Source organism: Triturus cristatus, chromosome 3_1 (genome assembly GCF_964204655.1).
Source record: "Triturus cristatus chromosome 3_1, aTriCri1.1, whole genome shotgun sequence".
NCBI classification, from domain to species: domain Eukaryota; kingdom Metazoa; phylum Chordata; class Amphibia; order Caudata; family Salamandridae; genus Triturus; species Triturus cristatus.
In genome coordinates this window covers 513870951-513886228 of record NC_140583.1, presented here as the reverse complement: position 1 = coordinate 513886228, position 15278 = coordinate 513870951, and the positions used below count along the sequence as shown (strand labels likewise).

The window sequence follows — 15278 nt, the reverse complement described above, 5'->3', positions numbered from 1 at the left end:
TGTTAACTACCATGTCGACCTGGTAAGTGCACCCACGTGCCAGGCCCTAACATTCCTTTTTCTTATATGTAAGATACTCCTATGGTAGGTCCAAGGTATCCCCATGGGCAGGGGGCAGATTATGTGAAAGGTAGGATATGAACTGGTGTGTGTGACATGTCCTGATAGTGAAATACTGCCAATTCCATTTTTCACTATTGAACGGCCATCTGTCCTATAGGATAGAATGGGAAATACTTTGTAATATCTTACAAGTATACCTTACCATTGGGACAAGATAGAGGAATGAAATTTAGGCTCTCTGAACTCAGAATCTAATAACATTCTGTTTTTGAAAATGCCACTTTTAGAAAGTAGGCATTTTTTGTTGTTTAACCATTCTCTGTGCCTCTGCCTACATGGTATTGACTGTCTAGTCTTGGAGTGACAGGGGCTGGGGATGTGCATTCACTGTAGACAGGCACTGGCGCTGTTGCGGTGTGCCGTGCCATTCCTGGATGACTCACAGCTGAGCTAAATAGATCTTGGCTGAATTTAGAGTAGTGGGAGGAGTGTTCTTTGCACCTGAATAGGGCCTGTCTCCCTTGTACCATGCTGTCTCCAACCCTTGTGGTCAAACTGTACCTGTGAGGGCAGAACTGGTTTGGACTGGGTTCAGAGACCCTTGCACAAAGAGAACAAAGACAAAATGGGAGGCGCCTATTTCAGTTGTGGGCTTCTGGAGGTTGTTCCTGCTGCTGGGTGTTGGAAGAAAAGAAGAACTAAAGAAATTGACGCATCTTCCTTGTTACGGCTGTTTTTCCGACGTAGTACCGACGTGCGAGTGGAATTTCTCTGCATCTCCGAGCCACTGCAGAACCAATGCAGCATCTGTCTCAGCTGCAAGAACCGGCGAATCGAGGGATCCCGGCTGAAGTAACCGATGCAGTGTCGCTCGCCGCCGCCACATCAATTGGTGCGCATTCCGGAATTCCACGCATCGTACCTGTTTGGTAAGTTTTCCCGACGCATCACCCGTGGACCAGAATCGTCTTCGAGTTGACGCATCACTTCTCCATACAGACCGTATTCGACACTTCCCTTCTCCTGCGTGCAGCAGAACTATAGCATCTCCTCCCCAAGGTCTCAGGAACTGACACATCTCTTTGTTTCTCGACGCTTCATATCTCTGTGGCTGGTTGGCCTTCTGAATTTTGACACATCTACAGGTACTTTGTGAGAAATCACACATCCATAGTTTTCTATGGACCAAGTTGTTTGAAACCTTTCTAAAGTCATATTCTTAGTACATGTATGTTGGATTTTTGTCATTTTGGTCTTGTTGAGTTTAGATAAAGATACTGTATTTTTCTAAACTGATGTGGTGTTATCACTGTATTACTGTGTGTTTTGAGTACAAATACTTTACACATTGCTTTTGGGATAAGTCTGTCTGCTTGTGCCAAGCTACCCTGGGGGTGAGCAGGAGTTACCAAAAGTGTGTATCCTCTTTACCCTGACTAGAAGCAAGGGTCCCTATTTCGTTAAAGGTACCTACCTCTGCGAAGTAGATACCCCCATTTCTAACAGGAACATTTCTAAAGTGCTCTCATGAGTATGCATGTGGCAGAAGCTTACATGTGCTTAACTATGAAACTCAAAGCCAAAGTAGCTTTTTACATTTTTGTGCTTCTCTGAAAGTGGTCCTCCTGGGCTGTTGTTTGTGTTTAGCAATTCTTTAATGTTCTGTGATTGCGCCATTATTTTTTTTGAGATTTTAAAGTATAGCATTATGCTTTTAAATGTGTCTTCGATTATAGCTTATCCCTAAGTAGTGGAGAGAATTTGAAGTATGGTCTGGTTTCGTGATCGGAGTTATGGTATTTGCAAGTAGCGTGTACATTTCATTCATTTTATAAAGGTGGTGAAAAAAAGGACAAGAAAATGAGCAGTTTGCAAACTTCATGATTTTTTTTTCAAAACATGACAATCTATGCTAGATCCGCAAAGTTTATATTACGAGAACAAATTCGGAAATATTCTTTTCGTGCGCAAATGTTATGTGGAAAGCTTTTTCACCCATATATGTAGTTTTCCAAAGTAAAAAAAGCTCAGCAGGTTTCCTGGTATGCAGTGTTTGTTATCTTTAAGAAACTGGGCGTTGTCAAATACGCAAGAGCTGGATTAATCACATTTTCATTAGATGCCTCCTCTGAAAAGCATTTTGTTATCTAACAATAAATTGTCAAAATAAGTTAATACACTATTTCAAATGTTTCTGTTCACCAGAAGACCAAAATAATGTTTATTTTTTTCTCAACCATGAAACAAATACAGCGATTATGTAGAACACTCTGATTACCTGACTTTGGCAGCGGGTATTCGACATTGAAATATTGTTCATAGAATTGTAGAATTCTGCCAGTTACGTTTAATGCGTATGCTCCTTGATTTTCCTCAATGGCTTCCTTACGGCCCCAGATTCCTGTCTAAAAGGATTTAAGAAAGGGATTTTTTGTCAGATTTATGTTTTCTGAGCTTCCATGGCATGCACATGTACGCACACATACACACACTCACTCACATACACTTTACCTTCACTCTGAAGTTTGTACTTTCAATTTTACTAAAGTCTGAGACAACAAAGGCGAGCAGGTAAGTTGACATCTTTGGAGTTGTTTCAAAGATTGTAGCTTGCCAAGTTTCACCTTTTATGACTTTCTCACTTGTGCCTGAAGAGAAATAGTAGATTATACACAGTCAGTTATTTGCTCTTGACAATCCAAGCCTACCAAGTCTGTCTCATTAGCATAGGTCCCAATTGTGATATCACTGGCATGTTCCTGTTATCAACATTAGAGCAGAGAACTGCCTTGAACAGTACATTGACACCAATTTCAATGCAATTTCAAAATTCCACAGCATTTTCTTTCATTAATGTCAAGATTCTCACACAACATTTAAAATAAACACAGAGTGACAACCTTTCATTATTCCCTGGTGATACTAACCAATGTACGGTTCATCTCACAATGAAAATATCTTACACCATAGAATGTCACTAGATTCAGATCACATGAGCATCCATTAAGTAGGTCTCTGCTAGAGTCAAATGTCTCAAGGATATCACTGGGGTATCAAGAGAACAGATCCCAGAAGGAGCTGCAGGACCACCAGCACAGCTTCATCATTACCTAAAATGACTATGCTACAAGCCATTACCATATGGTGCCAATATAAGTCAAGGGGATTTGGAGAGCCCTTTAGATAGACTACAGCACTCAGGTGAAATTTGCAGTTAATGAAATAGAGAAATGCTGTTATCCAGACCGAAGAACCATTACAGTTAAGGTTCAGGGTATAAAAAAGTGAGACCGTCAATCTTGGAGTATCTTCAGCTGGACTGGCTCCTGCAGAAAGATTTGTTAACAGACTGTATTGAAAGGATCAATACACTGGCGGAGCCGCCACCGCTTGCCCATTGTAGATTTACAAAGGTCCGACCTTACAGAGATAGAAATCGAGTCCAGTTTAACAGGAGTGGAAGGGTGGGCTTTCAGATAAATTGCTTGGCGGAGCAGGAAGTTACCTTTAATTACCAGTATTGGGCAAGGATGGGTTGACTTAGTTTGGTTCCCTTTTGTGATAAAGGCAGGTAATTGATGTGCCCGCTGGGCCTGCAAGTCCATACCCAGTAGACAAGATCTGGGAATGCCTGCTGGAATAAGCTGACTATATAAGCCCTAGGATCCGAGCCTTACTTCCCTTCGGGTACACCAAAAACCCTCAAGTTATTCCGACCTTGTCAATTTTCAAGATTCTCAACTTTTGCCTGCAGAAACACCATTTGGGTCTCCTGAGTTTTGATGAAACTTAATTGACTGCTGTGATCCGCTGTTGCAGGTCCGAGACTTTCGAAGAGAGTGAGATGACCTTGGCAGTGACATCCATCAGAGCATGTTTAATCTCTACTGTGGCTTAAAGATAGTATTCTTGAGCCTCCGCTACTTGAGTAGTTAATGCCTGTAAGATTCTAGATAAAGAGGGCCTCTCGCACTTGCTAGATCTAGAGCTTTCCACCGTTGGCCCTTTTGTAGGATCAAGTTGGTCCGTTGGTAGAGAGGGTGGAGTCAGAAGTCCCATTCAGGGTCCCGTCCGAGCTGCCCATGTGAGTCGGGCAAGAAGTGGCTATGTTTTGGCCAGCATGTGATAGATTTGGAGGCCCCTCTCCCTCAGGTGCTGAGGCATTTGTTTTGCCAGAGTTAGGTAGTTGAGAGACAATAGCTTTGAACTCTCCCTTAGAAGCCTTCCATTTGCGCAGGGGGCTTGCGCCAACACCGACCTTTATCCCAATCGCGACGAGGTTTTTAGATTGCTCCTCCAAAACAGTAATGGTGTTTTGGGACCTCCTCGTCCTTTCCCTCCTTTACCTCCTCTGACTCATGTGACTCCTCTCCCTCATAAAGATTTAAGTCCCAGAGGAGTGCTGCGCTTTATAGAGTTGAGATCTGGAGCCTCCACATTCTCAGAGTGCTTTAATTGGGCATTATCTGAGATGACAGGAGAAGAACAAATACATTCCGGTGTGGTAGATTGCACCATTGGTAGCTCTGTTAAGGATGTGACAGGAGGTTCAGTCACGCCTAAAGTCGGTGGGCTCTGAGGCTTAGGGCCGTCTGAAGGGTCAACTAACAAACTAACGTCCATTTCATCCAATGCTGTTAAACCTATGTTGCTTACACCCAGTTGCAAGCATGAGAGTGCGCAGATAGGGCACTGAATGGCAAAGCCGTACTGGAGCTGGCGGTTACAGGATTAAGACAGGCTGCCAACTCTAGTTCTTGTTTGATGATCTTCTTGGGGGAGGTAGGCTCCCCGAATAGTCTGGTGAAGTTCGAGAGACAGGTTCACTTTGCTGGCAGCCAGATGAGCCGAGGCACCAACTTTAGCGTCCCAGCCCTCCTGTACTGTGTACATCGGCCATCTCCAATCCTGGAGTGGAGTTCTCTGAGCCACAGAATTGGAGTAGACCACCGGCCTTCCTGGAGCGTAGCAAGCAGTGAATCGGCTTGCCGAGTTGAGAGCCAGGGGCCAACTCCTCGCATGCCAGAGCTGGTTCCTTCCCTAGTTCTTCATTTATTTCAGTGGCGGCCAAGATCCCATGAGCTGCAGCCGCCATCGCTGCCTCTCCTATTTGTCCATGTCCCTTCTGGGCAGGGAGTCAATGAGGGGCCATACTAAGCCCTGCCACAGCCTGCCTCAATTTAGAGCCGAAGACGGAGTTGGAGTGATTGAAACAGGTGTCGATATATAGGTCCGCAGCAGACAACTTTGCGGACTTATTCAATCAAATAAAGCAGTGAGTCACTGTAGAGCAAAGCTGGCATATTCACTCCAGCATCCAAGGTACCAGCAAACGGCAGTCTTTCTTTCTTTTTGCCGTAAGCCTTTTAAGTATTTAGTCTTAAAGTCCATTTTCATTTCACTTGTTTCCTGTAGAAGTTCTTCCCATGTAAGGAGAGAAAAGGAGGCATGCCCGGGGTTGAGGGAATAAGCAGGAGAAGGCCACGGGAGGTGCTTTCTTTAGCAGAGTCAATCCGCCATCTTCCTCCCAAGTTCTACAATGAGACTGAAGCTGAGCAAGCTCTCTCTAGATGGCAGTCCAAGTCTACTTAGAAAATTTAAGAATGAGCTGTAATAATATACGAGGGGGGCACACATTCTCACTGGGAAACTCCTCTCTGTCTCTCTTTGAGCTTTTTGATTTTTCTCTACACTCGGTGGGGGTGGGGGTAATGGAGTCGGGGGGAGTTGGGAGCTTGCTTTCTTTAAGCTGTCAGTCAGCAAAAGCAGGGGAAGCGGATGATTCCTTTCTGCAGACACGGGGGTGGGTTTAGTTGGGTTAGGTTGGGAGTTGACATCATTGGAGAGTAGCTATCTGTCATCCCATCAGCACGTCTGGGGGGTGGGGAGGCGGTCAAATAGCCAGTCAATAGTTTACACATACATGGAACTAGGCAGGACGATAAAACAAAAGGGAAGATAGCGGAACTTAGTTTATGGAATGCCGGATAGGAAGCATAAGTGTTGGAACGTTGTAGAACTAAATCAAGCAAGAAAGCGGCAATTAATCCGTGAGGAATTCCAGGCATTCAGGCCAGGGAGTATATTTGAATTCTTGTAAAGGTGCTATTAGCGCAACTTATCAGAAATTTATCACATTAGCTTGTGATGACAGCCTGCAGATTTTCGCCAAACTAAGCCGTCTCCTTAAAACTCACATATCAGTAGAGGAAATACAGGAGGCATTGGATACTCTACATCAATCAGTAACTTCCGTCAATTTGAAATTGCAGCAACACAGGACAGTCTTCATGTTGTTGATGGAGCAGGTAAAGCAACATTTTTTATACCTTCTCTATTTTGCATGAAAATACTAATTACGTAATTGATTTATATTTTAATTTGAATTAATTGTGTGCTGTGTTATACTAACCAACAACATGCATTTTTTTTGTAAACACAAACTACACGCGGGACTCATTGCTATTTGCATGGCAGAATAACTTAATGACTAAATATGGTATGCATATTAACAATAGGAGAAGCGGTAATGGAAAATTGCATGATTTATGTTGCTTTTGTGATGTTTTGCGTTCCTGTAAGGACCGAATGGTGAGTAGTATTGCTTTAAATGTCGCTATAAGCTAGGAAAATACTAATACATAAAGGCATTAGTGTAGGTTTTAACATTAGAATCTTCATTTCTGCATATTAATTATTCTTTGTGTTTGTTTTGCTTAAGTTGGCATTCGGGCCTACCAAGCCATGACATTCAAAATGGAGTTCAGAAGTGGCCACGGTCTTGTGAGCGCGATGTCTTCCACGCAGACTCGGATGGCTCCGAAGATCTCCAGGCATCCTTAAATTCAGAGCACAGTGTTCCAGGTCAAGGATAGGAACATGGAGGACTGCCAATATTCAGTCAGTGAAAATTACTAGTGAAGACAATAGACACACATAACCGAGATTCAACAATGTTGCATGAATATGACATAGACTGAGGAAGTGACCCAGCAGCTTTACTGGGAACCCAAGCCAGTGGGAAACTGGAGCAAAATTGCAAATTTCAACAAATGGACCAATCGTATGCTCTCGTGGTCTAAGAAATGTTTCATGTTACCCAGAATTGTATTATAAAAAGGGTAGTAGAATAGAGAGGGGGGCAGATCATATCCGGAGGAGAGTGCATTCTGTGATCGATTCGCATGCGCGATTACTTGGTCCTTTGGAGATCATTGGGACTGTATCGCGCCGAGCAAAGAACTTTTCCCGGACTTTTGAGTCTTGGCCTGCTTCCGATTGAGATGATTGAGCAAAAGAACTTGGGTTATGCAGAGCCAATTGAATTAGAAAATAACCCTGATAGCATGAATAGGTAAATATAAATGTCATGTAAATTGTGTTGATTAATTACATTTGGAACTTTGATTGACTGAAATGCAAAATTATGCAACAAAAAACAATTAATTAGATAAACTAAACATTGATTAACTGAGAAGGAGTTTGTGGTTTCTTTAAATAGAGCATTGAATAAGAATTCCGAAGCTTAAATGTGTTTTAGCTGGTTCTAAATCACCATCAACCAATCCAACTAATTGGTCCATTCGACCAAGTGGTGGAGTGGCTTGATGTTAAGGTTAGGATTCTATAGGTGTTGATGTATATATGTAAAATCTTGTAATATATTTATTTCCCTATAGGTAATAAGGTACCCCCCATATGTCCAGCGGATTCATCATCCCCCTGTGTGCAGATACAAGTGCGTTAGCATGAGTGTTGGCGTTATGGACCCCACCAATGAATGCGTGTGTGAATGAATAAGTGTGGTGACGGATCTGTGACGCAGGGAGGATCAGTAAAAATGTACCCCCTTTCCGCTGGATCAGTTTTTCTGGTAGCAGATTGATGGTTTTATTGTATTGGTGTTATGATTATTGCTTTTTGATTTTTGATTCTGAATTATTGATTATTGATTGCGGATGTTTGATTGATTGATGATTTATATTCTAACATTCTGTGTTGAATCGCGTTGCGTTCTATGTTGTTTTTGAAGACTTCCGGGATGTAGGAAGTTGGATGCCCTGTAGGTACACGGGGAAAACGTGTGGCAAGTGAAGTCGCACTGTGTATTGTCTTGTTGCCCTGTAAGTACACGGGGAAAACGTGTGACGATTGGAGTCGCACAGCGCATTGTCTGGGTTTGAATTGGTAACATCGTCGTGTGTTAACGATAGGGATTTTCTGTGAGAAAGTGGTGAATGGATAGCGAAGGCCACCTGTGAAATTGGTCTTAAGTAACAGGAGTCAATTGTGAGCTCTGATTATGCTTATCACTGGAAAGGTAATAGGTCTCCCCTAAGCTTGCAAGAAGGGTAAAGTAGAGGGAAGTGCAACTTTATCGACAAATGAAATAATTCTGTGGAAGGGCAGAGGTAAGCGCTGCTCTCGAGAAATACAGGATTCTGTGCGAATGGACTACATTTTCCGTATGAATGTGTGTAAGTGAAATAGCATTCTGCTTTATTGTGAAACTCTTGCCTTAATTCTCAGGAGCAGTGTAGTCTCCACATGTGTTTTATCTCCAGAGAAACAGTTAGCTAAAGCCTGCTAGAAGGTTAAGGTAGAGGGAAGTGCTACTTTATCGGCGAATGAAATAATTCCGTGGTAGGGCAGAGGTAAGCGCTGTTCTCGAGAAATACGGAATTCTTGTGTAAAAGGTCAAAACTATTCCTTTGGTTTAGCGAAGCGGACAATGGTGGTGTTTTTATGTCGTTACTAACAGATTTTGAGTGAAAGAGAATGTAGAGAAAGTTTGCCGATAGAAATTGTAAAGGAGGGGTCAGCAGAAGCAGGAGTAGCGAGAAAAGCTGACATCAGAAAGACCGCGCTGGGATTGGCCAGCCATTAAGAGACGTAAACGCTCCGGATTGGTGCATTAGTGTACACCGCACTAGGAGTGGAGAAGTGACAGGGTGACGCAAACGCTCCGGATTGGTGCGTTAGTGTGAGTCGCGCTGGGATTGGAGTATTGCAAAAGTGACATAAACGCTCCTGAATGGTGCGTTAGTGTGAGTTGCTCTACGATTGGATAAGACCACAGAATAGTCGTAGAAGAAATCTAGCGATACAGAGTAAGGAAAATGATGTATTACGATCCACCAGAAAAAGAGAAAAAAATCCTGGTTTGGAAAGATCAAGAACTTATTCAAAAAAGATAAACCGATTGTGACTAGAGAGGGACAGTTGCTTCCTCCACCAAAATCGCCCGCATCCTTCATGGTTGCAAAATATGGATATCATACATGTATTTGGCTAGATAATTGGGCAAAGTATACAAAAGATGATGGAGTTTTAGCGTTTTCAGAACATGGTTCATTTAATTTGGCAGTATTAAGGAACTTAAGAGAAAGGATGATGAGATTAAAACCGAGACCTAGACCTAATCAGTTTGAAGCATTGACAGAATGGGAAGATGAGATGTCTGAAAGAGCGCGACAGCGGAGTGGCGGAAGGTATAAATACATGTTTGGTAGACCGTGTGGACAGGAGAATCATTATGATAGAATGAAGAGATGGCGGAGTGCAAATATGGCTGATGAGATGTTCCCTATGAGAAATGCTGAAGAGACTAGTAGTAGAAAATGTACAGAGAAAAGAAACAATACAGGATCAGAAGGCTACAAGTATGGTGTGAATGAGTCAGAGGATGATGTACTCGAGGACATGTTTTATAAAAATCCTCCCCCGTACCAACCAAATTCTACGTAGTTGACACCAAGTGCCCCAGTGAAAGAGACACCACAAAATATAAAATTTGAGTCAACGCCACCTGAGGTCGGGAAAAATAATCCCTTTAGAGAATCAGAAATGACACAACCTGGTAGAATGACAAATGAAAACTCAGCTGAATTAGCTAGAACTACTTTGGAGTTAACTGAAAAGATTAGGAAATTGACCAAAAATATGGAAGCTGTAACTGTTCCTGTAACAATAGGACCAGTGATGCCTATTTTTGATGAGCAATAGGATAGTGAAAATTGTCTAACGATCTCTTACAACAGTAATATGCAAGCTGAAATAGAAAAAAGAAATTCAGGAGAAAATCCATGGGGAAAAGTGGTAGGAACTTCTGGATTAAGTACTCCTAAAACTTTGACAGTAAATCAGAGCATGACAAATAAAACATTAATGACAACAGAATCAGTACCAGGATCGCCAAAAAGTCCAGAACAAGTGAGGAATTAAATAACTCCTGTAGGTCCCACTTCCGATGAACTGAGTGAATGGTTAAAGAGTTTACAGCAAAAAGATATTGAACCTCGACCTTTAGATGTGGCAAAATTAAAAATTACTATAGAAGAATTGATAGTAGGAACTATTTCCACAGAAAAATTTAAAGCATATCAGGATGAAGAACTAATGTTTCTATGTAAAAGTATAACATGGAGAGCGAGACATTTACATGAAAGATTGGCAGAAGTAGCGAGTGAAATGGGTATCGATTTAAAAAAAAAATAAACTCATTACAGAAACCATACAGAGTAGATTTTGCTGAAAAAGACATTGAGAATTTGAATATCACGGGAAGAATAACACAAATTAAAGAGCTAATTGTTTTACTGAGAAAATGGGGCGATGTAGATAAATGGAAGAGCAAGTGGTTTCGGAAACGAGACGATGTAACAGATAAAACATTTGCAGCTTTCCCAGTAAGAGAAAAAGAGAAAGTTGTAACTGAGTGTCCTGTGAGGGAGATTCCAGGAGGGGGCTATGTGCATGTCCCCTGGACTACACAAGACATTTTATCATTTACAAATGACTTCCCCCGTCTTCGCGAGAAGCCGGTGGAGGGGTATAGGCAGGTAGACAGGTTTGTAAAATCATCAAAAGTACTGTGGATTGATTTGAACAGTCTATTTGACATAATTGCGCCAGCAGATTTATGGGCAGAATGTAAAATTACGATAGGATGGCCTACTGAGGAATATCCTAGAGATCCTAAAACAGGTGCCCCTGATCCAGAGGTAATGAGAAAATACAAACAGGTAGTTACCTTCTTGAAAAATAAAGTACCTCCAAAAGAAACTGATTGGGTAAAAATTGATAGAACTCATCAAGAAATTAAAGAATCTGTACATGCCTATTATGAGAGATTGTTATTGGCTTTTAAACAATACAGTGGTGATGAAAATTTGAGTGAGGAAGATTTAAGTCATTTTGTATATCGATTTTGTGTACGGGTTGCGACCTGAAGTAAGTAAAATGATTAAACAGCATACTGTGGATTGGCAAAATAAAAAGATAGATGAAGTATTGAGGCATGCAAAATATTTTAGTGATGAGATTGAAGCCAAACAACGTAAGTTAAAAGAAAAAGCTATGTGGGCTCAAGTAAAAGTGGCAGAACGACAAGAAGCCCAACTGATTGAACAGGCAAATGGCATGGTCAATATGAAACAAAAACCCAATATTGGGAAAGGAAAGGGACAGATTAGTATAAAGGAAGCCAAAAAGAAGTGGCCATGTCATAACTGCGGAAAGATAGGGCATTGGAAATCCGAGTGTAAGTTACCCCCAAGTGCTAATGGCGATAATGCATCATTAAATCCACAGGTGCAGAATGAGGTGACTTGTCAGCGACAGCAGCAGGTTGTTTCCCAACAGTGTCAGGTGCCAAAACCACCTTTTCCACAGAGCGTAAACCCTCAGAGATACAGTAATGAGACAGGATTCTAGACCGAAGAACAGGTAACTAAACTGCCGCGCGCTAGTGCTGTTTCGCAGTATTGGCTACAACACAATGAGAGTGAGTCAGAAGAGAGTTATTGGCGGTGTCGAGGAGAGGAAGAAGAGTGCATACTTGGCGCAGCTCTGGAAGTAGACCAGACAGGCCCTTTTGTGGATGGAAAGATAAATGACGAAAACATTACTTTCCTAGTAGATACTGGTGCTACTCATTCAACTGTTAGATCAGCTGATGTTAAAAATATTCCTCTCTCGGATGAGACTATCCAAGTAGTTGGAGTATCAAACAGACAGATAAAAACGTATCTTACTGAACCAGTTAAGGTCAAAATAGGGAAATTGTCCGACATGCACCGTTTTGTCGTGTGCGATACCAGCCCCGTAAATTTGTTAGGACGGGACTTGTTGTGTAAGATGAATTGCACAATTTTCTGTACTACTGATGGCATGGCTTTTGAGACTCCTGATGAGGATGTACTGTACAAAATAACTATAGCTAATATGGAACCCGAAGTAACTGAGGCATTTGCTGTATTTGACCCAGAGGAATTGCCTCTGGAATTGAAGAGAACAGTGAAAACAGAGGTATGGGATTTCACGGGAGAAGATGTGGGATTAATGAAAAATGTAGATCCCGTAAGAATTACTGTAAAGGAAGGAGTAAGTTACCCAAATATTCTACAGTATAAATTGAAACCCGAAATAATTGCAGGAGTTACTCCAATAATAGACAGAATAATTGAACAAGGTATTTTGAGAGAAATAATGAGTAGTCCATGTAATTCACCAATTATGGGTTTGAACAAGCCTAACGGAACTTTCAGTATAGGGCAATACCTGAGAAAAGTGAATACAATTGTTGTATCATGTTGTCCCATTGTACCAAATCCTTCTGTGATTCTATATCAGATTCCTCATGATGCAGACTGGTACACAGTCATTGACTTGTGTCATGCTTTCTTTTCTATTCCATTGCACCCTGATAGCCAAAAGATTTTTGCGTTCCGGTTTGTAGAGCGTACTTTGGCATGGTGCCGAATCCCACAGGGGTATACAGAAAGTCCATCGATATTCAATCAGATTTTGAAGAAGTCCCTAGAAGATTTAAAAATGCCCGAAAGTTCGGTACTAGTCCAATATATCGATGACCTATTGGTGATATTGAGAACAAGTGAAGCTTGCATAGTGAATACAGTTGCATTGCTAAATCATTTAGCAGATGGAGGATTTAAAGTATCCCCGCCAAAGTTGCAATTTTGTCAAAAAGAAGTACAGTATTTAGGCCATAAAATTGAAAAAGGGCTACGAAAAGTGACTGCAGATAGAATCAGGATAATCAAAGGAATGAGAGCCCCAATGACTCAAAGAGAGGTGAGAATGTTTCTTGGAATGGTTGGATATTGCCGTCAGTGGATTAGTAATTTCTCATTGATTGTAAAACCTCTTTTACGTTTGACAAAGAGCGATGTGAAAGACCCCATTGAGTTGAATAAAGAGGAGTTGAAAGCTTATAAACAATTGAGAGATGGTTTGTGTGAAGCGCCAGTTCTTGGCATGCCTGACTATGAAAAAGAGTTTGAGCTCTATTGCAGCAAAAAAATGGATGTACGCTTTCCGTACTAGTACAGAAACATGGAAAATTGAGTAGACCAATTGCATATTTTTCAGCTATATTAGATCCTGTAGCTGTGGCATTGCCTGGTTGTTTGAAAGCTGTAGCGGCTAATTGTAACAGCCTGGTACAGAGTGAAGAAATTGTGATGGGATATCCTGTGGGAGTGTTTGTGCCTCATGACGTAGCGATCCTTTTACCTAGGAGTCGCACTCAGTTGATGATGCGTAGTCGTCTAACTAAGTATGAGAAAGTCCTTTTAGGTGCAACGAATGTGAGCCTTGTGAGGAGTCTTAATGTGAATCCTTCAAAATTGTTACCTGATGCTGAGAAAGTGGAAGTCAGGGATGATGTGGGTCATGATTGTTTGGAAGTGCTTGATTTTTGTACTAAGCCACGCTCTGATATAAAAGATGTACCTCTGACAGAAAGTGACTATGTGATGTTTGTGGATGGGTCATGCTTGAGAACAGACGAGGGAATTTTGAGTGCAGCTTATGCAGTGTGTACTGTAGCAGCTGTATTGGAAGCAACTTGTCTGAAAGGAGTAAAATCAGCCCAGGTTGCTGAATTATTTGCATTAACAAGAGCATGCAAGTTGGGAAAAAATCTGAGAGTCACTGTGATTACGGATAGTCAGTACGGTTTTGGTGTGGTGCATGACTTTAGGCAAATTTGGTCCCAAAGAGGCTTTTCGACATCGAGTGGAACTCCTATAAGAAATGCTGAAGTGGTTGGAAAGTTGCTTGAGGCGATACAGCTGCCTAAGCAATTAGTAGTAGTAAAATGTGCTGCTCACTCCAAAACCGCTGATTATATATCAGCGGGGAATGAGTTGGCTAACAACATGGCACAATATTGTGCACAAAACCAGAATTCGGTGAATCGTGGCAGGGAAAAAGAAATGAATTCATGTCCCTTTCTTTTTACTAGCACTGTGAATACATGGGAGGAGGTAAGGCAGTTACAAGAAGAAGCAGGAGATGAGGAAAGGAAACAATGGATAAAAGCAGGTTGTGCACCTCGAGAGACCGATCATGTTTGGGTTTATCGGGATGGAAGACCAGTCATTCCTGATAGCATGGTTTCTACCATTGCACGGATGTATCATGGACAAGCACATGTAGGAAGGGATGCTATGATTAGACTTTTCAAACAGACATGGTATAATGCCAAGTTTAGACTTGTAGCTGAGACTCTTTGTCAGAGATGCCTTATATGTCAGCAATACAATCCTGGAAGAAAAACAGTGGTGAGCCTAGGAAAGATAGGACGAGAAGGAGGGCCTTTCAGAAGAATGCAGATTGACTTCATTGAAATACCCCCCTGCAATAGACTGAGATATGTTTAAGTGGTAGTTTGCCTATTTTCTCGATGGGTGGAAGCATACCCGACAAGAAGGAGTGATGGAGTTACTGTAGCAAAACTACTATTGAGAGAGTTAATTCCCAGATTTGGTTTTCCAGTAACGATCGAATCGGATAGAGGAGAGCATTTTCATAATGAAATCATGAAACTGATTTGTGAGGCATTGAATGTACAACAGAAACTGCATTGTGCTTATCGCCCAGAGGCTTCTGGTGTGGTGGAACAAGTAAATGGCACCATTAAAAATAGATTGGGAAAAATGTGTTTGGCCACAGGTTCAAAATGGCCTGATGTCTTGCCTCCAGTGCTCATGACTATTAGATCTATCCCTGATAGGAATACTGGATTGAGTCCCCATGAAATAGTAATGGGGAGGGCAATGAGACATGTTTTTATTCCTGTCAACAAACTATTGCCTATATCTAATGACTTGGTGTTGGATTATTGCAAGGGGTTGGCTGATTCCGTTCATTCTGTGTTTCATCAGGTTGGATCGGATGCAACCACTCTT

The 15278-nt window shown here is 41.7% G+C and overlaps 1 protein-coding gene across 3 annotated transcripts in view; it reads right to left on the bottom strand.

Moving 5' to 3' along the window:
* The window catches only part of LOC146860512 (aminopeptidase N-like), an 832137-nt gene that overhangs the window by 582877 nt on the left and 233982 nt on the right, over positions 1 to 15278 (bottom strand). For all 3 annotated transcript variants that reach the window (XM_085644423.1, XM_085644424.1, XM_085644425.1), the window contains 2 exons: positions 2575 to 2711; positions 2342 to 2468 (listed from right to left, as the gene is read on the bottom strand). In XM_085644423.1, the coding sequence (XP_085500549.1) occupies positions 2342 to 2468; positions 2575 to 2711 (264 nt within the window). The remainder of the gene's footprint in view (positions 1 to 2341; positions 2469 to 2574; positions 2712 to 15278) is intronic.